Source organism: Nicotiana sylvestris, chromosome 8, assembly GCF_000393655.2.
Source record: "Nicotiana sylvestris chromosome 8, ASM39365v2, whole genome shotgun sequence".
Taxonomy (NCBI): domain Eukaryota; kingdom Viridiplantae; phylum Streptophyta; class Magnoliopsida; order Solanales; family Solanaceae; genus Nicotiana; species Nicotiana sylvestris.
Window position 1 is genome coordinate 76,779,564 of NC_091064.1, and position 23,394 is coordinate 76,802,957.

Sequence of the window (23,394 nt, forward strand, 5' to 3'; positions counted from 1 at the left end):
AAAATAGATAGTCAAGATTTACATCTTCACTTATTATACGTCTTCATATCTTAGTTTTATGTCTTTCAAAATTATCAGACTTTTATTATTTTACTACTCCCTCCGTTTCAATTTATGTGAACCTATTTGACTGGGCACGAAGTTTAAGAAAAGAGAGAAGACTTTTGAACATGTGGTGTTGCACATGTATTTTGTGTGGCTATAAATCATTGAATAAAGGTAAATTGTTTCTAAATAGGGAAAATGGGTCATTCTTTTTGGCACGGACTAAAAAAGAAATAGGTTCACATATATTGAAACGGAGGGAGTACTTGCAAGCAATTTTATATTTACTCTTAAGGAGTAATATTTTAAATTACAGTACTGATGAAGTGTATTGATTATTAACTTTTAGAGGGGTAAACTATGTAGTTTAGTAATATCTTTTAGTAAATTGTAATTTTTTAATTGTTCGAAAGATAATGCATTATAGTTAATTTTTATCTCATAGTATTTTAAACTATATTTATGAGAAAATGCTAGTTTTTTTTATGAGTTATTTTAATCCTTCTTAATTTTCTTAAACTTTTAATATACTTTATATACTTTTTGTGCTTATTATGCTATTTTATTAATTTATAAATTGAGAAATTTAAAGGTCCATGGGGCTTACATCTCGCCCCACGTTAAGTAAAATGCCCCATTTCATGCCCCCACCTTTTAAAGTACTGGCTGAATATTATGGGGAGTAAATTGAAATAATGTAATAATTCATGGGCCAAAATTGTTATTTTCCAGAAAGAGCAGTAACTTTGTGAGGAATATATCTACATGGGTTTTGCTAACCTACTACAACTTTTGCTTTCATTGTCTTGCCCTTTCTGAAAACATTACCATCCTTTTAATACCAGGGGCATTTTGGTCATTCCAACAAAAATACTGAAAACCCTTATCCTTCACCGTCCGGAAGGTCATCTATTTGTTCTTCTCAATTGGCGATTATTCTTTTTTTTTTTTTTTCAATTCTCCACCAGTGAATCCCCATCCCTATTTTTATTTCCGGCGGTTGTTGATCTTTATTTCTTCCCCCAGTCACTCCTCCTTTTCGTTAGCATTGTACTCATTTTACTTTTCCAGTGTAAATTGCTACTATCAACGGAGTAATGATTTGATTATGATTTGAGTTTTTTTTCATGTCCTTTATATTCCATAAAGCTGGACAACAAATCTTAGGAAATATAAGCCTTTCGCAGTAAATATAAATGGAGAAGATTTCAGTATTTAGCTTGTGGAAACTATTAGGAGAGGAAGAGTTGGATAGAAAGCACAATTATAAGAACCAGTTTGCACTTCGCAGAGACTGGGAAGATCAAAATGTGAGTGAGAAAGGGAGAAAACCAAATTGGGTAGAAAGACAAAAATATCCATCTCACTTATGCATTGGTAACATGCTGTTAGGGGTATTTAAGGAAAATAAAAGATGTATACAATGCTAAACTACTACAACTATGTAGTAGGTTCGCAAAATACACACACACACGTATATATATTTATGTAAAGATGTTAAGGAAAGAGGTCAATCTTTTGAGACGACCTAAATTGTGAAGTAGGTCAGGCAAAAGGGAATGTATATAATGTTTAATATTTCTCACCTTCTAATTATATAAGGTTTGTCAATTAGCTTAAAAGCAGGGGATTAAATAATTCCAGTACAGGTTGCACTAAAGCCATCAATGCGCAGTTGTGGTCATGTCTGCATGCCATTAAAATGCACTTTATTGTTGTCAAAATACTTTTATTAGTTTCGGGAGTAACTGATACTCCTTTCCGGTACTAAGCATCCTTCCAGAGTCCTCCTTAATAAGTCAATTCCTAAATTTTCATTATCTATTACTCCCAAAGGCTTTCAATTCGTTATCTTCTCAATAAAAATAAAGAAGCGCTCGAACAAGGTGACTGCTTCTCGTCTCAAGTGACCTGCATTTGAGCGCAAAATGTGAGCACATCATTGAAGCACACCGGGTCGACATGCTGAAGTGCATTAATCCTCGTCTCACTTCAGTCGCTTTAGCGAGAAGTGATCGATTTTGATAACACTGCATTTTAGATAGTTATATTTTTGTATCTTGTTTTCTTTCAATCAGTGTTCCTTTTCTTTCTCCAGGTATAACTTAGCTGCTATTTGCCTTTCTCAACTTTGCTTTCTGTTATGTGGAATTCTAGTCCACTGACATAATTTTTGGTCTTCTAGGTAATGTTGTTGCACTGTTACATGCTTTCTTCTGTAACCTACCCCAAGAATGGCTTGAGGGAACTCATCTTATCATTAAGCACCTTAGGCCTGTGACATCTGTTGCGGTATTAAGAATAGCATTTCGTATTATGGGTCCTTTGCTTCCGAGGTTGGCCAATGCTCAGACCCTTTTCAGTAAGGTACAAACTTTTTCAAGTTAATGTTCATTTTTCTCTTAATGTGAGATCAGTAAAGGGTTAACTTAGGGGATTTGAGTTTGATTTACTGTATTCAGGGAAAACCTAGCTTATTTTATGCTCGCGTATCATTCTCCTGCATAATATTCCTTGTTTTCTCCATGTGAAAAGAAAATATGAATGAACGGTGTATACTAAGTTCAGAACGAAGCAAAAGCGCCTTGAGAATTCGAATTATATAGGATGCTTAAATTTTTCAAGTCGGTGCTTTGATAGTGCCTTGATTGGAAAGCTGAACCTGGGACCTCTTATCGGCCTGCTCAACAATGATCGGCAAATAGTGCTTTGGGCGGTTACGCCAATCGATGTGGCTGATTCAACCGACCATGCTAGAGCAGCCTGCTCTTAGTCGTTATTTTCTTTCTCAAAAGCCCATCTCCTCTGGAAGATAGTCTAGGTCTGATCCTGAATTCCTTTATAGGATTTTGATAGTCAGTCACGATGCTCTATAATGGTGGTGTCTGGACCAGCTTGCGCACATCTCGACTATTCCACTGGGTACTTATTACCTCCCATCAGCACAAGTACCGGGGAATAATAACAGAGGGATTAAACATTGTACATTGCTCATTTCCCTGAAATCTTGGGGTTGGAAGTAAATATACGCTGGACACATAGTCACGAGGCCTGGAAACAGAAATTAAAGTTTGCTCACATGCACTTAATTTTTATCGAAGTCCATCTCTGCTTAATGTTTACAAAAATTTTGTCCTTTCTGGACAAGTTTGGTTTTCCCTTTAAAAATACTTAGATTTTAAAGTGCATAAAATTCCATCAACTTTACAGGGTTATTTTCGTCTATCAGCATTTCAGTTTGGGTCTTCATGTTTATAACATTGTAGATAGAAATATGTATCCATCAAAGGCACTTCAGATCTTTCTTATGTTCTGCATTCTAATGGACAAGGGATGATGGAAGTCATAAATATCTCTAGTATGCAAATATGTTCATAATTTATATTCGATTTGTTATTTTGGAACTGATTTAAGTTAGGAAAGGGAGCACATTGCTAAAGTCATTTCTGTTTCCATTTCTTTCGCTTCCATCTATTGGAATATCATCTGGTAGACACTATTGCTACTTTTGAATATTTTGGTGGATGTCTTTGGGAAAAACTCACAGCTATCAGCACCTATTGAAGCAACTGAAATTACTGATCTTATTGACTTCCTGTAAGAATCTTTTTCTTTTCCGTGTGTTTTTATCTATAAAAGTTGTAGCTTTCTTTAATGCATGTTTTTTACATTTTTAATTTATTCTTCAGCAGTTACAACATCGTTTTGCTTCACGTGTCATTTTGTTGCCATGCTTAAACAATTTATTCCTCAGGCATCATGTAATTCATTACGAGGGGCAGGGAGGGCCAGTGCAAGCGTCTAGCAAACCTAGATCTGAAATTTTGGCTCTTTTTGGACGAGCAACAGAAAATTTGCGTCCAGATGTTCAACATCTTCTTTCCCACCTCAACAGTGATGCAAATAGTTCTATTTATGCTGCAACTCACCCAAAAATTGTCCAAACTCCTTAATTATTGTTGTATCATGCTAGCTTCTTTATCAAGTGCTCCTTTATGTACATCTTAAAAAGAAGAGTATTTGATTCCAGGAATTTAATGCAACTATTTGATGGCATTAAGTTGCTTTTGCAGCTATATCTCATCGCCACTGATATAGATAAATATAGAACTGTGTACCAAATTTTTGTTTAGGAGCACAAAGTTACTGAAATGCCACCCCTCCAATAAGAAGGGAAGGTCTATATAGACTTTTTACAATTTTGTACTGATTATTTAGGCTTAGGTGGTTGAAGACTTGAAGCGTTGCTTTAAGTTTTGAATTGATATGCAAATTCCGGTACTAATTCAAAGGAGTTTGTTACACCATCCACTTTAACCTTATCTTTGCTTGATAACTATGAAAATCATTGCAAAGTTTCCTGAATTGATATTTCGTCGTACTTGAATCTTTTATTAAGCAGTGGGTTACGGTGACTGTGTTCCTGAAATTGTAGTTCAACTCCTTACATCTTCCAAGTCGTATTATATTTGCTTCACAAATAATTCCATATCTGATGTTATTGAACATTTTGTTTATGTTTAGTTCAACTTTTGTTTATCCATTCTTGTAGTAATTGAGTGGAAGATAATTTGTCCGCAAAATGATGAATTATGACGATTGAGTATACTAATCTAGTGGATTATGGCTTAATCCAAATACATGGTATTATCAATTGTGAATTGTTTGTATCAATACTTGTCTAAACATGCTTCACCAATTGATTAGCATGTAGTTTAGTAACCCAGGTTCAGTAAAATAAATAATTTTTCTCCTTAAACTAATGGGGCCTACTTCTCTTTAAACCTTGATTATTATTTTGAGAAAAGGATGCTTAGAGCTTCTTTTAAAGACTTTATGACCAAAATGCTCCTATTTTTAAAAGAGCAAAAAACATAAGTGAGCAAAATTATACGAAAATTTCCATAGATGTAGTAACATTAGGTATTTTACACATAAGGCAACTAAATAATTATATTCCTAGCAAGAGTCCTTTAAACCCTATACCTTAAATCAGGCATCCAAGTGAACGGTCTTTTAGTTGTTGGTTAACATCCTTAGCGTCAATTAAGATGATTAACATCCTTAGTGTTATGCAATAGATATTCGTAATGACCGTAATCCTTTTATATTCCATAATTCCATATATTATATAAAGAGATGAGAAGCAATTAATAGGAAACAAACAACTGAAATATCTCGTATACTTCTTCTGCCATGGATAACAGAATCATAATTTTGGTTCAACAGAGTGGTGAAGGGAATATGCAACACAAGTTTAAGAATTTTAGCGTCGACGGGGTGTTGATCAATATGGATTGGGATTTAAAGTTATTTGTTCGGAGATATCAAAGATACTTGGAGTTGATGCAAACATTAATATGATGGATATTGGATATTCTGTGAAAGAGTATTTGCCACTAATGAAAATATATGACGACAAGAGTTTGGGCTTGTACGTGGAGTTGAAAAGGAAAAATTTATCTCATTGATTATCCATTGTGTATAACATTTAAAGAGCATGTTAACGATGGCTCATGCTCGAATCCGGTTGTAAACAAATCAAATTCCAATGTGTTTTAGAATTTTTCAATGATTGACAATCTGGAAACCGCTGAATGGATTAGTTCCGGAAATGGAGAGGACTATGATGTTATGCAGATCGATGAATATGGTATAATCGACAACAATACACGTCAAGAGGTTAATGAAGGGCAGTTGTACAAAAATAAGGATATACTGCAAAATGTTATGAAACATCTTGCAATCCGAGAGAAGTTCTAGTTCAAGGTTGAAAGTTCAAATAAGACCAAATAAATGTAAATTTATCGTATAATTATATATAATGCTAGGATGCTTTGTAAGTTGTATATTTAATTTAATAATGGTAATCTTATATAAATTTCAATGAATACATCAATATGCCCGGCTGAAGATACATGTTTATAGCTAACTACATCAAGTGTATTTCATGTCTTGTAAAATTATATGCATGGCAGATTCATAATCGCGCACAGTAGCACTAATATTTAGTATAGTTATATTCCTATATACTAGTTTTAAATGATATAAATTTAATATAAAATATTTTCTGAAAGAAATTTGAATTATGTTTGTAGCTTTTGCTAAGTAGGATTGACAAACTAGCATTTGGGTAAAAATATTGAATTGGTGTTTTAGATTATATGCACGAATTATACGTCGAACGATGGTTGTATTATGTATGTGTTAGTAGAAATTCATACAAGTTTTTAGCCGAGTTACTAAGTTATTTTTTATATATGAAATCAAAAAAGTAAATCACGTATGCAGCATAATCAGATTGCAGGTGTTATCTTGTATGTATGGATGATCAGTGCTCATGAAATCTTAAGTCATCAAGCCTAAACAACTTAAATATAATTTAAGATGAGGACGTTTGAAAAAGTTCACACATGTAAAAATAATTCTAGATTATTTTCACAACGGCAGACTACCTCTAATCTCGTTGAGAGTTTGATAATGAACAAGTTAGATAATCCTAAGTTGGAGTATACTCTAGCAGAAATACAACATGACATCAAAACGGATTAGGAAGTTGATTTCAACTATAAGAAAGCATGGAGGTCGAGGGAAAATGCTTTTGAACTTTTGAGAGGTAAACCAAGCGATTCGTATAATAAGCTTCCGAGGTTTTTGTATAATGCATACAAATTCTGGGTCCATGACAAGGTTGGAAAAGATGATGGGTGCTTCTTATATGTATATGTAGCACTCTACTCATCAATTAAAGGGTGTGAGTACTGCATGCCTAATGTAGTAGTTGATGGAAGCTTTCTAAAATCAATGCACAGAGGGACCTTACTTACGGCCTGCGCGCAAGATGCGGCAGGTGAATTGAAGTAGATATTCATTGAATATAATGTACTAAATACAAATTATCTACATTTTTTCTTTGTTATGTTAACCGATAGAGTCTTCAGATAGTATTTTTTTATTTATCGTATAAATCATGTATAATTAATCATATCGTTGTACTTTTACATCAAATCTGCTTTATTTAATTTAATTGTATAATTTATGCTTAAGAAAAGTTAATTTTTTTGATGTTCAATTAGGTAAAATAATCCCGCTCACATATGCTGTGATTAATTCGGAGAATGATGCATTATGTGAGTGGTTCTTCCAGAATTTTCTAGAAACATATGGTATAAGGGAAGGAATGTGCATTGTATCCGACATGTATGCATATTCCATCTATGGAATAACATAAAGTTGAGGTTCAAGATGAGCCAAAACAAAGTAAGGCACATATTTTTTGCTATGGCTAAAGCATACACAATTGAGGAATTCAACCAATACATGTCAGAAATATGTAACCTTGATGAGAGAGTTAAACAATACTTATTTGACATTGAATGTGATAGGTGGTCTTACGCATTCAACCGTTAACAGGTCCATGGTGATGACCTCAAATATTGTGGAATCCATGAATTCTGTTAATATGGTGGCGAGGGTTCTACCTATCTACAATCTGCTTGACTACCCGATGAAGTTGGTTGCGGCTTGGAATAACACAAACAGAAACGGAGAACTAGCAACTGGTACAAAGCTTAGCACAAAGTATGAAGTATTGCTGAGGAAAAAAATCATTGCGTCAAGAACGATGACGGTAAGTTAAACTGATATACAAGGTATAAAGTTAGAATATATATAATGATATAATAGAGTGTACTGATAAAAGTGTTACTACTTAAAAATGATATTATGCTATGTATAAAGATACCACATGTAATGATTAAAATATAAAAACTTTATACAATGTATAAATGTATATTTTACTTCTCTATAATTTGGTATAATGCGGGTTACACCATCAAATGAACACTTGTATACAGTCGTTGATGATGGGAGGCGATTTGTGGTGTGCATGCAGGAAAGAAAATGTAGTTGCAGAAGGATCCAAATGGATGTGATACCATGTGAGCATGCGTTGGCGATTGTGACAAAATACCACATAGATGAGTACCACTATTGCTCACTATACTGTAGCAAGGATTACATGTTGAAGACCTATGAAGTTCCGGTTTATCCAATTCCTTACGAAAGTCAATGAGAAATACCTGGAGATGTCTTAGGAGATGCGGTTAAGCCACCAAAAGTTAGAGTTAAACCTGGAAGGTTAACGAAGATGAGAATCAAATGTGCTGGTGAGTTCTAGGCAAAAAGATGTAAAATTACATGCTGTTTGTATGGACAACAAGATCACAACAGGAAAGCCTGCAGGAATCCTCCAAAGAATGCTTAGCTCTTATGCTAGTTTGCTAGTGATATCATTAAGGAAAAGCTTTGTTCAAGCTGAAACAGTTGTTTGATAAAAATTCATTCTGTATATGATAGATCTATTGGGCTCATATAAATGTTGGTATTTCCGGATGTACTTCTTACATCTTTTGTGAGTCGATTGAATATTGCCCTCCCGCAAAAGAGAAAGAGATGTCCAAGACTAAATTTGGCGGCAGCAACACATATTTCTATTTTATCCATACCATTATTGTTGCGGAAGAACGTGGGTTAACTAACACACAATCACACACAAAGAAAATAGAGAAAAAAAAATCAACACAAGGATTTAACGAGGTTCGGCTAAGCCTAATCCTCGGGGAAAAAGCAAAGAGAGTTTTCCACTATGAATGAGAAGACAAGCACAGTACAATCTATAGAATCCCAAACTACAACCCCTATGTATAGATCCCAAATAGTCCCAAACTTATAAGTTAAAGGTTTCTCAATTTGAAAAGGACAATAAGTTTTCCTTTCCCAAATCTATTAGAATACTGGTTTTTCCTAAACCTATAGGGATTATGAGTTTCCTAAAAATACAAGGAAATAATTCAAGCCACAAAATAACTAATTTTCCCCTTGGCTTGAATTCTCTTCGTCAACAAGAACAACGTCTCTCTACCTTTCCCTCAGCCCTTACGAGGGCTCCATTGAGTACTGCACACACCAATCAAATCTAGGCAATGCCTAAACTTGTTGAGAGACTCAATCTCTTTAGCCATAGCACTAACCCGTCGATTTGGTTTTGTACTCGGAATAGCTTTTTGATAGCTATAACACTCAAATTCATCAACGGTCTCTGCAACTGCCAAAGCACATCCCATAGGATTCGTGTATCCAAGAAGATTCCCATCAACTATATTTGCAAACCTTTGCAATCGGTTGATCACTCTCTTCTCTCTGCATGTTGCAATGCTATATGGTTGGTGTTGCTCAGGTGCATCAACATTATCATCTTGATCAATATTTTGCACCTCCTCCACTTCCTCTACCTTAGAACTACTGGGCTAAGCCAGTGGAGATTAAATTTCTAGCACTGTGTGGTCATTGACACCACGATATGTTTCTGCTATTGCCTTCTCCCTCTGATTGTCCAGTGAGGCAGGTTCATTGAATGTTACGTCCCTACTGATAACAAGCCCCGAGGTCTTCTAATCTGTGCACCACAACCTATAACCTTTCACTCCAGTTGCATACCCTAGAAATGTGCACTTATTTGCCCTCGACTCAAGTTTTCCATCCCTCACATGAGCATAAGCAGGACAACCAAATATCCTTAAATTTGAATAATCAGCAGGCGAACCGAACCATACCTCAAAAGGAGTTTTGAACTCAATAGCTATTGATGGAGATCTGTTGACCAAATAACAAGCTGTATTAATTGCTTCACCCCAAACATCCTTGCTAACACATGAGTGTAAAAGCATGCTTTGTGCCATATAACAAAGGGTTTTGTTCATACATTTTGCAACACCAGTTTGTTGTGATGTTCCAACACAAGTGCGGTATCTCACTATGCCCTCTCTTATGCAGAAATTATTGAACTCAGAATTGCAAAATTCATAGCCATTGTCAATCCGAATACGCTTAAATTTTCTTTCCATCTGCCTCTCAACCATCGTCTTCCATTTAACAAATAAAGCCTCATCTTTCGTTTTCAGAAAATACACTCACACCATCCTTAAGTAATCATTAATCAAAGTCATAAAATACCTGGCACCACTCTTGGAGGGAACTTTGTTTGGACTCAACAAGTCTGAATGTATATAATCTAACTTGTCTCTAGTCTTGTGCTCGGCCTTCTTGCTGAACTTTACCCTTGTCTGTTTACCAAACACACAATGGTCACAAAAATTCAAAACATGGTTTTTGTACCCATTTAGCAAATTCTGCTTACTCAACAAAGACAATCCCTTATCGCTCATATGACCAAGTCGCAAGTGTGAGCACGTGATTTTTGCACTATATATGAATTATTCCCAAAATTCAAACAAAATGATCTTTTTCATTATTTTACAATTTTGTGAATTTTGTGTCATTTTCTATTAATTGTTTGCCTTTTATTTGTGCATTTTTATTCATATGAAAATACAAAAAATACATTTGACATTTGCGTTTAGGATTTAACTTCATATTTTAGGATTAATTAGGGGTTAATTTGTTTTTAGAACAAAATATAAAGAAGATAACAAAAAATAGTCCACTTTTGCAATTTTAATTGTTAATTGTTGAATTTGTCACGAAATAGATTTTAAACAACTTTAGGAGTTAATTAGTTTAACTTTGAAATATATTAGGACTCTATTTTACTTTTTGCATCTTTATAAAATCAGAAAAAATACAAAAATACATAATGAAATACAAAAATAGATAAAAGAAATAAAGAGAATACAAATAAAAAGGGAGAAGTGGACTGTTACAACAAAGTGGGCCATTTAATTCGTTTCTTCAGCCCAAATGCACCCCCCATAAACCGGCCCAAACCCGTTCCTCTACCCGGTCCGCCCCTCTTGCCATCGAAACGACGTCGTTTCGTTCCCAGTTAATCTGGACCGTCGAGGTTGATTGATCAGACGGTCCAGAAGCCCACCCCATTTAATATATAATTGTCCTAAAGACCGGCCCCCCTCTCAGACCCCATCATCTTCCTCGTATCTCTTTGTAGCACCACTGGCGGAGTCGCCGCCGGTGAACTTCGCCGTCACCATTCACGCCCAAATTAACACCCCGTGATCCTCTCTTCTCCCTCATCTCAAATCTACAAACAGCTCCCTTCAAAATCCAGCCCAGCCCTTCGAATATTCGTCCAAATTTTTCCGGCCAGAACACCACCAGTCCCAAACTCCACCAAAATTACACCACAGGACCGCCTTGTCATCCTCTTTCAAACCCCCCAAACCTCGTCCTTCAAAACTCACCATATATGTTCGAATGTTAAATCGAAGGTTTCCGACCAAAGCCCTAATGCAAAATCTCCATGATTTTGGACCCTAACAACCTTAACCAGGTGTTTTCTTATGAAAACACGTGGTTAAAGATGTTACGGGTCAGAAATTTCGGGGGATTTGGAGAAACAACCACTGGCCGGAGTTTTCTTTTCATCAGTGAGTTGTATTTCTTTTGTTTCATTTTTTCTTGTGGTAACATCTTAGTTTTACTTTGCTAGCAACAATTAGCAATATGAAAATCAATAAACTCTTTTAATTCTGTTTTCAGTCGCCCCCTATCTGCTTTTGATTTAGCTTAATTTGTTGATTAGTTTAAATTCTCCAATTAGTTTAGCAATTTTGTTTGAATGAAGCTAGGAACTCAGTTTAGTTTAATTTTTTGTTTTGCATGCTGTTTGATTTTGTGCTTTGATAGTTTAAATTTGTCAATCCTGATTTGGTAATTTAGTGTGGTCAGCTAAATGTGGTTAGATAATCGCTTAATCACAGGGGCAATTAGGGTATTATCAGGGTAAGGCTTCTTTGGCATGTGATCTAGTATCCCCTAGAAGCTTCTAGGTTGGGGTCATAGTGGAATATCAATAAACATGTGTGTTAGCTTGCTGAGTAAGTAAAAGAACTAAGGGACTAGGGTGAAATTACATAAGGGACTAAAAGGAAAATAAGGAGCTGTTTGTTTGCCTATAAAGGGGATCACATTTTCCTTGTGAAAGGGGGTCAGCTCTTCACCTAAAAAATCCCCCTAAAAGCCTTCTTTGCAGATCTGAGCCGATAGTTGAATTTCAGATTAGTAAAAGTTCAAAAACTTCCTTTAGATCTTAGATTTCTATTGAAAAATCAGAAAACAAATGTGAGTATTCCACTAGTTAATTCATTTAGGATGATAAGTAGCACGGATTTCTCAGGTGCTGTCCTGTACCTGAGTGTTTAGGGCATCTGAAGGTGTTTTTGAGACTATTTCGAGTGATTGCTGATTATTAAGTGTTGTAGTTTCTGGTCAAATTGCAATTGCATTTGGGTATAGTAAATTGTGGTTGATTGCCTGGGTGTTATTTGGTTTCCAACTCTTCGTGGCTATTGAATTAAGCTACTGGCTGATTGATTTCTATTCGTGGTTGTTATTGCTGCTGATCATCTTCCTCTTCTTATTGTATTTCACATCTCCAGGTACTTAACATGAAACTCGATACTATGTAGATCTCCAGTTGAAATGAAATGAAGAGGAAACATATTTTGTTGAAATTTCCATTGGTTTCAATGATTTCAGTATAGTTTTGTAATGATTTTGGACTGTATTGAACTGATGAACTGCTAGGATTGAGTTTGTTCATGTGAACTATTAGTTGTGTGTTTGTGCCTATTGAAATAATTTCTGGCGTTAGTTAACTCTCACAGTTTCAAAAATGGCACAAATTATAACTGATTTTGGAAAGGCAATTTGGACAATTGCTATTAGTACTAATTAGAATATGCGGATTGTGTTCAGAAGGGCATGAGTATTAATTGTAAGATTGTCTAGGTTCGAGTTGGAAGCGACGCTATTTAAGGAGTTAAGTCACTGATATTGTTAGATCTGGGCTGGTTTTGTATTAACTGGGCTAAATTGTTACTTCGCAGATTCATATGAGCTTTTTGAGTTAAGTACTAATTGTAATTGATCTCACGTTGAGGTAATAAAATAATTCACGTTAGTTTTAGTAATTTCCTGCTAGCCTATGGTTAATTTGAAATAATGGAAGTAATGCAGCTAGTCCAGTCCACATGAAATTGAATTGTGAAAGGTCGAAACTTTGCTGCCTTGTTATTCATGAAAATTGCAACCTCATTCATTTTAAAAGATTGGATTAATTGCAGATAGTCACCATTAGGTTGAAGACCAAATGTTGAGTTGCTCTTGGGCCTGTTGCGTAGCTAGAGTCACTGGGCGCCTTCTGTTGAATAGGACCGTTGCCCCAAGGCCCAGGCCTCATGAGTTTCACTTGCAGCCTCATGTGGAGACCATGGGGTCTCACTTTAGGCTCCTTGATTATGTTTGGGCTTGTACAAATGCCCATCAGTGTTATAAAATTGGCCTGAATCCATTTCGCATATCTTGCTAAATAATTATGGTTTCTTCTTTATTATTAGAGACAAAGTGAATAGAAATTGTAGTCTCTTTTAGGTCGGCCTTTTAAATAATAAATGAGACGAGTCTCGCCAAATAAAACTACAAATTGCGGGGCCCTCAATAGATATTGTATTAACTTTAGACTTCGGGATGAGCCGTTTAGCAAATTTCACGGCTTTCCTCAAAATAATATTACGTTAGACTCTTTAAGCACGACTTTAATAAAATTACCTTCTTAAACTCGGGTGCGCATTGATGCGACCCAAATCCAAATCTCAACGGAGTCGAAATGTGTTGAAAATCACGGGCGCATTGATTCCGACGAGGTTCGAAATGTGTTTTCACGACGTTGCAATTCTTTTAAAATAACAATAAAAGCGGTTTACGATTAAAAAACACATAAGTTAAAACATGTTTTGAAATCAGATAAAGTCAAAAACAATAGTTGAGCGACCGTGCTAGAACCACGGAACCCGGGAATGCCTAACACCTTCTCCCGGGTTAACAGAATTCCTTACTCGGATTTCTGGTTCGCAGATTGTTAACAGAGTCATAGTTTTCCTCGGTTCGGGATTCAACCGGTGACTTGGGACACCATTAATCTCCCAAGTGGAGACTCTGAACCTTAATAATTAAATCCCGTTCTGATTGTCCTTTAAGTGGAAAAACTCCTTTACGCCCTTGCGGGTGTAGGTGAAAAAGGAGGTGTGACAGCTCTGGCGACTCTGCTGGGGACCGAACCCAGAATATCTGGTTCAGGGTTCAGAATTCGAGCTTAGATAAATTGTTGTATTTGGTTATATCTGATTTTCCTACATGTTATGTGCTGAATATGCTAAATGCTACTGCTTTGATATCATCTGAACTGTATATAAACTGTGCCAACACCCTTCTCTCTTCACCTCCGGGGATGTGCTTACTGGTTGAGACTCTCTATTCTATTAGTGTCATACCCTAAAATAAAAAGAGGCTCGGATAAGTTGCAAAGCCGGACGATCTCGTGGGTCCCCGGTATGCTGCCCCTCCTCGACTCGAGTTGTCCGCTCGAGTGCACTGTTTAGAACACATACCCAGGTTTTGAACCTACAATAACTTGACTTCATGCCGGATCCCTAGTAGGAGCGCTTAATTGCATCATACTGCATTTGACTTAGGGGACTCAACACAGGGGTTGGGTCCGTCTAGGGCTAGCAACCTGAAATGAAAAGACCATCCTGATGCATCCTATTTGTTCTGCACATATATTTGTTTCGAACCAGCATGTTGACTAGCTTTTAAATCTCGGAAATGTTGGAAAATTGAGAAAAGAGGAAAAGAGAAAAGAGAGAAATAACAGTTAGGGGGTTAATTGATTAGTTTAGAAAACCAATGACCAAATACTGTCGAAACTCTGCCGAAATTTTGAGAAAGTGAAAGAAAAATGCTTTATTTTTAATAGTCTGTTTTACTAAAGCAAAAGAAAAATAGACAAGAGTCTTTTATTGAAAAAGAAAAAAAAGTTTTTATTTTAGGAAAATAGGTCGCTTATTGTTTGTCGAAGATGAAAAAAAAGAGGCATTATTTTGTTTCGTTTTCAAAAAATAGAAAAGGAAAAATAGTTTGTCTTGCCATGGAAAATGAAAAAAGAATCTTGTTTTCAAAATATAGTTAGTTTTTCGGCCCGAACTACGCAGGTTTGATTCTCACAGGGCGTGAGATACGTTGGCAACCCTCGTCGGGTCCAACCTCCCCTTTGCAAAAATAGCCAAATAAATAAATAAATAAATAAGTATACCAAATTTTTAATCTTTGTCGTAAATAAGTTAGGTGATGTCGTTTTTGTCAAAAATAGCCAAATGTCCCCGAAAGGGACGCTGGAAGGCTGACTTTGCAAAGACGGCCATTTTTGGTCATTTTGATTTTTGACTGGTTGACTCTCACAGCCTTAAAATCTTCGTTCTTGGGAGTGCTGAAAGGCCGTGTTTGAAAACCGAGTCTGTCATTTTAAATGTGGAAAGGGAAATAGTTAATTTTGTTTTGAGTCAAGTAAAAGTTTTGTTTTTGCTTAAATCACCTTAATAAATGTGCAGGATTAGCACGATGCAAAACGAACCTTTCTCAATAATGACTAAAATCCCTTTCTAGTTGCGGCTATGGTGGAACGATTTAGGCAAAGAAGGACAAGACGAAGTCAAGAAATATTTGAAAGGTCTTACGGGTTTGCTGGAAATCAAACCTCGGGGTGATATTATAAGATCGTTGGTCACTTGCTGGGACCCGGCGCACAATGTCTTCCACTTCTCAGATTTTGAGCTCACCCCAACTCTGGAGGAAATAGCCGGGTACATCGGAAATGCTGAGGTTCCATTAAGAGGAAAATATCTGGTTGCTCCAAGAGCCATCACGGTGCATCGGTTTTTAGATTCATTAAAGATACCCAGGACAGTCCATAATCCAGATTTGGCAAAAGGCTTCTGTACTCTGCGCTTCATATACGACAGGTACGGCCGTGTAGGAGGGTTTAACAAGACGGACATCAAGCTATGCAGTAAAAATAACCGTAAAAAATGGGATGAGCACAGACGGGTGGCTTTCATGATAACCTTTCTGGGCCTCTTGGTGTTCCCAAGGAAAGACGAGAATATTGATATAAAAGTAGCCGGGGTCGTCAGTACCTTGGAACACTTGCGTGAATAAAATTTTGGCGTACACAGAAAATGAAGATACAAACCAATTAGGATGCTATACGGCTAAAAGCTTGTTCCGACACTATATCAGAAAATTTAGGATAACATCATCATCTTCGGTGACGAAACATTCCGAGGACTCGAGTTTAGCAGAGACATGGAAATGAAAGGAGCACAAAAGCCAGAATACGACCACGACCTCCTGGCCCCTTCCTCGCCACCCTTCTATTTTCCTGTCCACTAAAGTTTTCTCATCCCACTACACAACCCCTTGCCCTTGGTTAGAAAGCTAGCCAACAGTATTATGTTCCAGATGACAAGGGAGAAGAGGATAAAAAGTGGCAACGCAGAGTAGGAAGTTGGCAGTTATCACGTTCTGCTACTGTTTTTCTTTTTAATTTCTCTCTTTATTTTTATGATATTTCAAATAGTTATTTTGTTAATTTTTGAGTACTCATTAGCTTTCATCAAATTCAGGGATTAAGAGTGCACATGTGATTGAATTAAAGGTCAAACGTCTGTTGTTGAATACAATGTTTTAAAAGGCCCCTGGGGCGGGGCACTATCAAAACTCCATGAGGCTCATGTGTGGGGCTTAGTTTTGTGAGGCTTACGCCCCAAATGCTCGACTTTGCGCCCGAAACATGCCTAACACTCAACGCCCGGGGCTCGCCTAACAGTTCCTAACACAAATCATGCGGAAAATTCCTTAATTAGTACTGTCGACACTCAAAACTCTTCAATAAATGAATCATGCGTAAAATTCCTTAATTAGTACTGTCGACACTCAAAACTCTTCAATAAATGAATCATGCGTAAAATTCCTTAATTAGTACTATCGACACTCAAAACTCTTCAATAAATAAATGATTTAAGCTCTACTCATCTATAGAAAAAGATTGAGAGTAGCTCAAAATAATGAATCATGGTATTGCATATTTACTAATTGAGAACGTCGGGATGGTGAATATCATTTGAATATTTCTTCAGAAAATAGATAGTCAAGATTTACATCTTCACTTATTATACGTCTTCATATCTTAGTTTTATGTCTTTCAAAATTATCAGACTTTTATTATTTTACTACTCCCTCCGTTTCAATTTATGTGAACCTATTTGACTGGGCACGAAGTTTAAGAAAAGAGAGAAGACTTTTGAACATGTGGTGTTGCACATGTATTTTGTGTGGCTATAAATCATTGAATAAAGGTAAATTGTTTCTAAATAGGGAAAATGGGTCATTCTTTTTGGCACGGACTAAAAAAGAAATAGGTTCACATATATTGAAACGGAGGGAGTACTTGCAAGCAATTTTATATTTACTCTTAAGGAGTAATATTTTAAATTACAGTACTGATGAAGTGTATTGATTATTAACTTTTAGAGGGGTAAACTATGTAGTTTAGTAATATCTTTTAGTAAATTGTAATTTTTTAATTGTTCGAAAGATAATGCATTATAGTTAATTTTTATCTCATAGTATTTTAAACTATATTTATGAGAAAATGCTAGTTTTTTTTATGAGTTATTTTAATCCTTCTTAATTTTCTTAAACTTTTAATATACTTTATATACTTTTTGTGCTTATTATGCTATTTTATTAATTTATAAATTGAGAAATTTAAAGGTCCATGGGGCTTACATCTCGCCCTACGTTAAGTAAAATGCCCCATCTCATGCCCCCACCTTTTAAAGTACTGGCTGAATATTATGGAGAGTAAATTGAAATAATGTAATAATTCATGGGCCAAAATTGTTATTTTCCAGAAAGAGCAGTAACTTTGTGAGGAATATATCTACATGGGTTTTGCTAACCTACTACAACTTTTGCTTTCATTGTCTTGCCCTTTCTGAAAACATTACCATCCTTTTAATACCAGGGGCATTTTGGTCATTCCAACAAAAATACTGAAAACCCTTATCCTTCACCGTCCGGAAGGTCGTCTATTTGTTCTTCTCAATTGGCGATTATTCTTTTTTTTTTTTTTGAATTCTCCACCAGTGAATCCCCATCCCTATTTTTATTTCCGGCGGCTGTTGATCTTTATTTCTTCCCCCAGTCACTCCTCCTTTTCGTTAGCATTGTACTCATTTTACTTTTCCAGTGTAAATTGCTACTATCAACGGAGTAATGATTTGATTATGATTTGAGTTTTTTTTCATGTCCTTTATATTCCATAAAGCTGGACAACAAATCTTAGGAAATATAAGCCTTTCGCAGTAAATATAAATGGAGAAGATTTCAGTATTTAGCTTGTGGAAACTATTAGGAGAGGAAGAGTTGGATAGAAAGCAAAATTATAAGAACCAGTTTGCACTTCGCAGAGACTGGGAAGATCAAAATGTGAGTGAGAAAGGGAGAAAACCAAATTGGGTAGAAAGACAAAAATATCCATCTCACTTATGCATTGGTAACATGCTGTTAGGGGTATTTAAGGAAAATAAAAGATGTATACAATGCTAAACTACTACAACTATGTAGTAGGTTCGCAAAATACACACACACATGTATATACATTTATGTAAAGATGTTAAGGAAAGAGGTCAATCTTTTGAGACGACCTAAATTGTGAAGTAGGTCAGGCAAAAGGGAATGTATATAATGTTTAATATTTCTCACCTTCTAATTATATAAGGTTTGTCAATTAGCTTAAAAGCAGGGGATTAAATAATTCCAGTACAGGTTGCACTAAAGCCATCAATGCGCAGTTGTGGTCATGTCTGCATACCATTAAAATGCACTTTATTGTTGTCAAAATACTTTTATTAGTTTCGGGAGTAACTGATACTCCTTTCCGGTACTAAGCATCCTTCCAGAGTCCTCCTTAATAAGTCAATTCCTAAATTTTCATTATCTATTACTCCCAAAGGCTTTCAATTCGTTATCTTCTCAATAAAAATAAAGAAGCGCTCGAACAAGGTGACTGCTTCTCGTCTCAAGTGACCTGCATTTGAGCGCAAAATGTGAGCACATCATTGAAGCACACCGGGTCGACATGCTGAAGTGCATTAATCCTCGTCTCACTTCAGTCGCTTTAGGGAGAAGTGATCGATTTTGATAACACTGCATTTTAGATAGTTATATTTTTGTATCTTGTTTTCTTTCAATCAGTGTTCCTTTTCTTTCTCCAGGTATAACTTAGCTGCTATTTGCCTTTCTCAACTTTGCTTTCTGTTATGTGGAATTCTAGTCCACTGACATAATTTTTGGTCTTCTAGGTAATGTTGTTGCACTGTTACATGCTTTCTTCTGTAACCTACCCCAAGAATGGCTTGAGGGAACTCATCTTATCATTAAGCACCTTAGGCCTGTGACATCTGTTGCGGTATTAAGAATAGCATTTCGTATTATGGGTCCTTTGCTTCCGAGGTTGGCCAATGCTCAGACCCTTTTCAGTAAGGTACAAACTTTTTCAAGTTAATGTTCATTTTTCTCTTAATGTGAGATCAGTAAAGGGTTAACTTAGGGGATTTGAGTTTGATTTACTGTATTCAGGGAAAACCTAGCTTATTTTATGCTCGCGTATCATTCTCCTGCATAATATTCCTTGTTTTCTCCATGTGAAAAGAAAATATGAATGAACGGTGTATACTAAGTTCAGAACGAAGCAAAAGCGCCTTGAGAATTCGAATTATATAGGATGCTTAAATTTTTCAAGTCGGTGCTTTGATAGTGCCTTGATTGGAAAGCTGAACCTGGGACCTCTTATCGGCCTGCTCAACAATGATCGGCAAATAGTGCTTTGGGCGGTTACGCCACGATCGATGTGGCTGATTCAACCGACCATGCTAGAGCAGCCTGCTCTTAGTCGTTATTTTCTTTCTCAAAAGCCCATCTCCTCTGGAAGATAGTCTAGGTCTGATCCTGAATTCCTTTATAGGATTTTGATAGTCAGTCACGATGCTCTATAATGGTGGTGTCTGGACCAGCTTGCGCACATCTCGACTATTCCACTGGGTACTTATTACCTCCCATCAACACAAGTACTGGGGAATAATAACAGAGGGATTAAACATTGTACATTGCTCATTTCCCTGAAATCTTGGGGTTGGAAGTAAATATACGCTGGACACATAGTCACGAGGCCTGGAAACAGAAATTAAAGTTTGCTCACATGCACTTAATTTTTATCGAAGTCCATCTCTGCTTAATGTTTACAAAAATTTTGTCCTTTCTGGACAAGTTTGGTTTTCCCTTTAAAAATACTTAGATTTTAAAGTGCATAAAATTCCATCAACTTTACAGGGTTATTTTCGTCTATCAGCATTTCAGTTTGGGTCTTCATGTTTATAACATTGTAGATAGAAATATGTATCCATCAAAGGCACTTCAGATCTTTCTTATGTTCTGCATTCTAATGGACAAGGGATGATGGAAGTCATAAATATCTCTAGTATGCAAATATGTTCATAATTTATATTCGATTTGTTATTTTGTAACTGATTTAAGTTAGGAAAGGGAGCACATTGCTAAAGTCATTTCTGTTTCCATTTCTTTCGCTTCCATCTATTGGAATATCATCTGGTAGACACTATCGCTACTTTTGAATATTTTGGTGGATGTCTTTGGGAGGAACTCACAGCTATCAGCACCTATTGAAGCAACTGAAATTACTGATCTTATTGACTTCCTGTAAGAATCTTTTTCTTCTCCGTGTGTTTTTATCTATAAAAGTTGTAGCTTTCTTTAATGCATGTTTTTTACATTTTTAATTTATTCTTCAGCAGTTACAACATCGTTTTGCTTCACGTGTCATTTTGTTGCCATGCTTAAACAATTTATTCCTCAGGCATCATGTAATTCATTACGAGGGGCAGGGAGGGCCAGTGCAAGCGTCTAGCAAACCTAGATCTGAAATTTTGGCTCTTTTTGGACGAGCAACAGAAAATTTGCGTCCAGATGTTCAACATCTTCTTTCCCACCTCAACAGTGATGCAAATAGTTCTATTTATGCTGCAACTCACCCAAAAATTGTCCAAACTCCTTAATTATTGTTGTATCATGCTAGCTTCTTTATCAAGTGCTCCTTTATGTACATCTTAAAAAGAAGAGTATTTGATTCCAGGAATTTAATGCAACTATTTGATGGCATTAAGTTGCTTTTGCAGCTATATCTCATCGCCACTGATATAGATAAATATAGAACTGTGTACCAAATTTTTGTTTAGGAGCACAAAGTTACTGAAATGCCACCCCTCCAATAAGAAGGGAAGGTCTATATAGACTTTTTACAATTTTGTACTGATTATTTAGGCTTAGGTGGTTGAAGACTTGAAGCGTTGCTTTAAGTTTTGAATTGATATGCAAATTCCGGTACTAATTCAAAGGAGTTTGTTACACCATCCACTTTAACCTTATCTTTGCTTGATAACTATGAAAATCATTGCAAAGTTTCCTGAATTGATATTTCGTCGTACTTGAGTCTTTTATTAAGCAGTGGGTTACGGTGACTGTGTTCCTGAAATTGTAGTTCAACTCCTTACATCTTCCAAGTCGTATTATATTTGCTTCACAAATAATTCCATATCTGATGTTATTGAACATTTTGTTTATGTTTAGTTCAACTTTTGTTTATCCATTCTTGTAGTAATTGAGTGGAAGATAATTTGTCCGCAAAATGATGAATTATGACGATTGAGTATACTAATCTAGTGGATTATGGCTTAATCCAAATACATGGTATTATCAATTGTGAATTGTTTGTATCAATACTTGTCTAAACATGCTTCACCAATTGATTAGCATGTAGTTTAGTAACTCAGGTTCAGTAAAATAAATAATTTTTCTCCTTAAACTAATGGGGCCTACTTCTCTTTAAACCTTGATTATTATTTTGAGAAAAGGATGCTTAGAGCTTCTTTTAAAGACTTTATGACCAAAATGCTCCTATTTTTAAAAGAGCAAAAAACATAAGTGAGCAAAATTATACGAAAATTTCCATAGATGTAGTAACATTAGGTATTTTACACATAAGGCAACTAAATAATTATATTCCTAGCAAGAGTCCTTTAAACCCTATACCTTAAATCAGGCATCCAAGTGAACGGTCTTTTAGTTGTTGGTTAACATCCTTAGCGTCAATTAAGATGATTAACATCCTTAGTGTTATGCAATAGATATTCGTAATGACCGTAATCCTTTTTTATTCCATAATTCCATATATTATATAAAGAGATGAGAAGCAATTAATAGGAAACAAACAACTGAAATATCTCGTATACTTCTTCTGCCATGGATAACAGAATCATAATTTTGGTTCAACAGAGTGGTGAAGGGAATATGCAACACAAGTTTAAGAATTTTAGCGTCGACGGGGTGTTGATCAATATGGATTGGGATTTAAAGTTATTTGTTCGGAGATATCAAAGATACTTGGAGTTGATGCAAACATTAATATGATGGATATTGGATATTCTGTGAAAGAGTATTTGCCACTAATGAAAATATATGACGACAGGAGTTTGGGCTTGTACGTGGAGTTGAAAAGGAAAAATTTATCTCATTGATTATCCATTGTGTATAACATTTAAAGAGCATGTTAACGATGGCTCATGCTCGAATCCGGTTGTAAACAAATCAAATTCCAATGTGTTTTAGAATTTTTCAATGATTGACAATCTGGAAACCGCTGAATGGATTAGTTCCGGAAATGGAGAGGACTATGATGTTATGCAGATCGATGAATATGGTATAATCGACAACAATACACGTCAAGAGGTTAATGAAGGGCAGTTGTACAAAAATAAGGATATACTGCAAAATGTTATGAAACATCTTGCAATCCGAGAGAAGTTCTAGTTCAAGGTTGAAAGTTCAAATAAGACCAAATAAATGTAAATTTATCGTATAATTATATATAATGCTAGGATGCTTTGTAAGTTGTATATTTAATTTAATAATGGTAATCTTATATAAATTTCAATGAATACATCAATATGCCCGGCTGAAGATACATGTTTATAGCTAACTACATCAAGTGTATTTCATGTCTTGTAAAATTATATGCATGGCAGATTCATAATCGCGCACAGTAGCACTAATATTTAGTATAGTTATATTCCTATATACTAGTTTTAAATGATATAAATTTAATATAAAATATTTTCTGAAAGAAATTTGAATTATGTTTGTAGCTTTTGCTAAGTAGGATTGACAAACTAGCATTTGGGTAAAAATATTGAATTGGTGTTTTAGATTATATGCACGAATTATACGTCGAACGATGGTTGTATTATGTATGTGTTAGTAGAAATTCATACAAGTTTTTAGCCGAGTTACTAAGTTATTTTTTATATATGAAATCAAAAAAGTAAATCACGTATGTAG

General features: G+C 35.6%; 1 protein-coding gene and 1 long non-coding RNA gene across 2 annotated transcripts; both read left to right on the forward strand.

The window, feature by feature from the left end:
- Positions 1–2,205: 2,205 nt before the first annotated feature.
- On the forward strand, positions 2,206–4,121 carry LOC104233972 (uncharacterized). Its single transcript, XR_011401563.1, has 3 exons — positions 2,206–2,412; positions 3,593–3,642; positions 3,800–4,121. It is a non-coding gene; the product is annotated as an uncharacterized lncRNA (long non-coding RNA).
- A 15,147-nt stretch (positions 4,122–19,268) lies between these two features.
- LOC104233970 (mediator of RNA polymerase II transcription subunit 23-like) lies at positions 19,269–21,179 on the forward strand. Its single transcript, XM_070153196.1, has 3 exons — positions 19,269–19,468; positions 20,597–20,700; positions 20,858–21,179. The coding sequence occupies exons 1-3, from the start codon at positions 19,418–19,420 to the stop codon at positions 21,054–21,056; spliced, it is 354 nt and encodes a 117-aa protein (XP_070009297.1). The 5' UTR covers positions 19,269–19,417; the 3' UTR covers positions 21,057–21,179.
- The last annotated feature ends 2,215 nt before the right edge of the window (positions 21,180–23,394 follow it).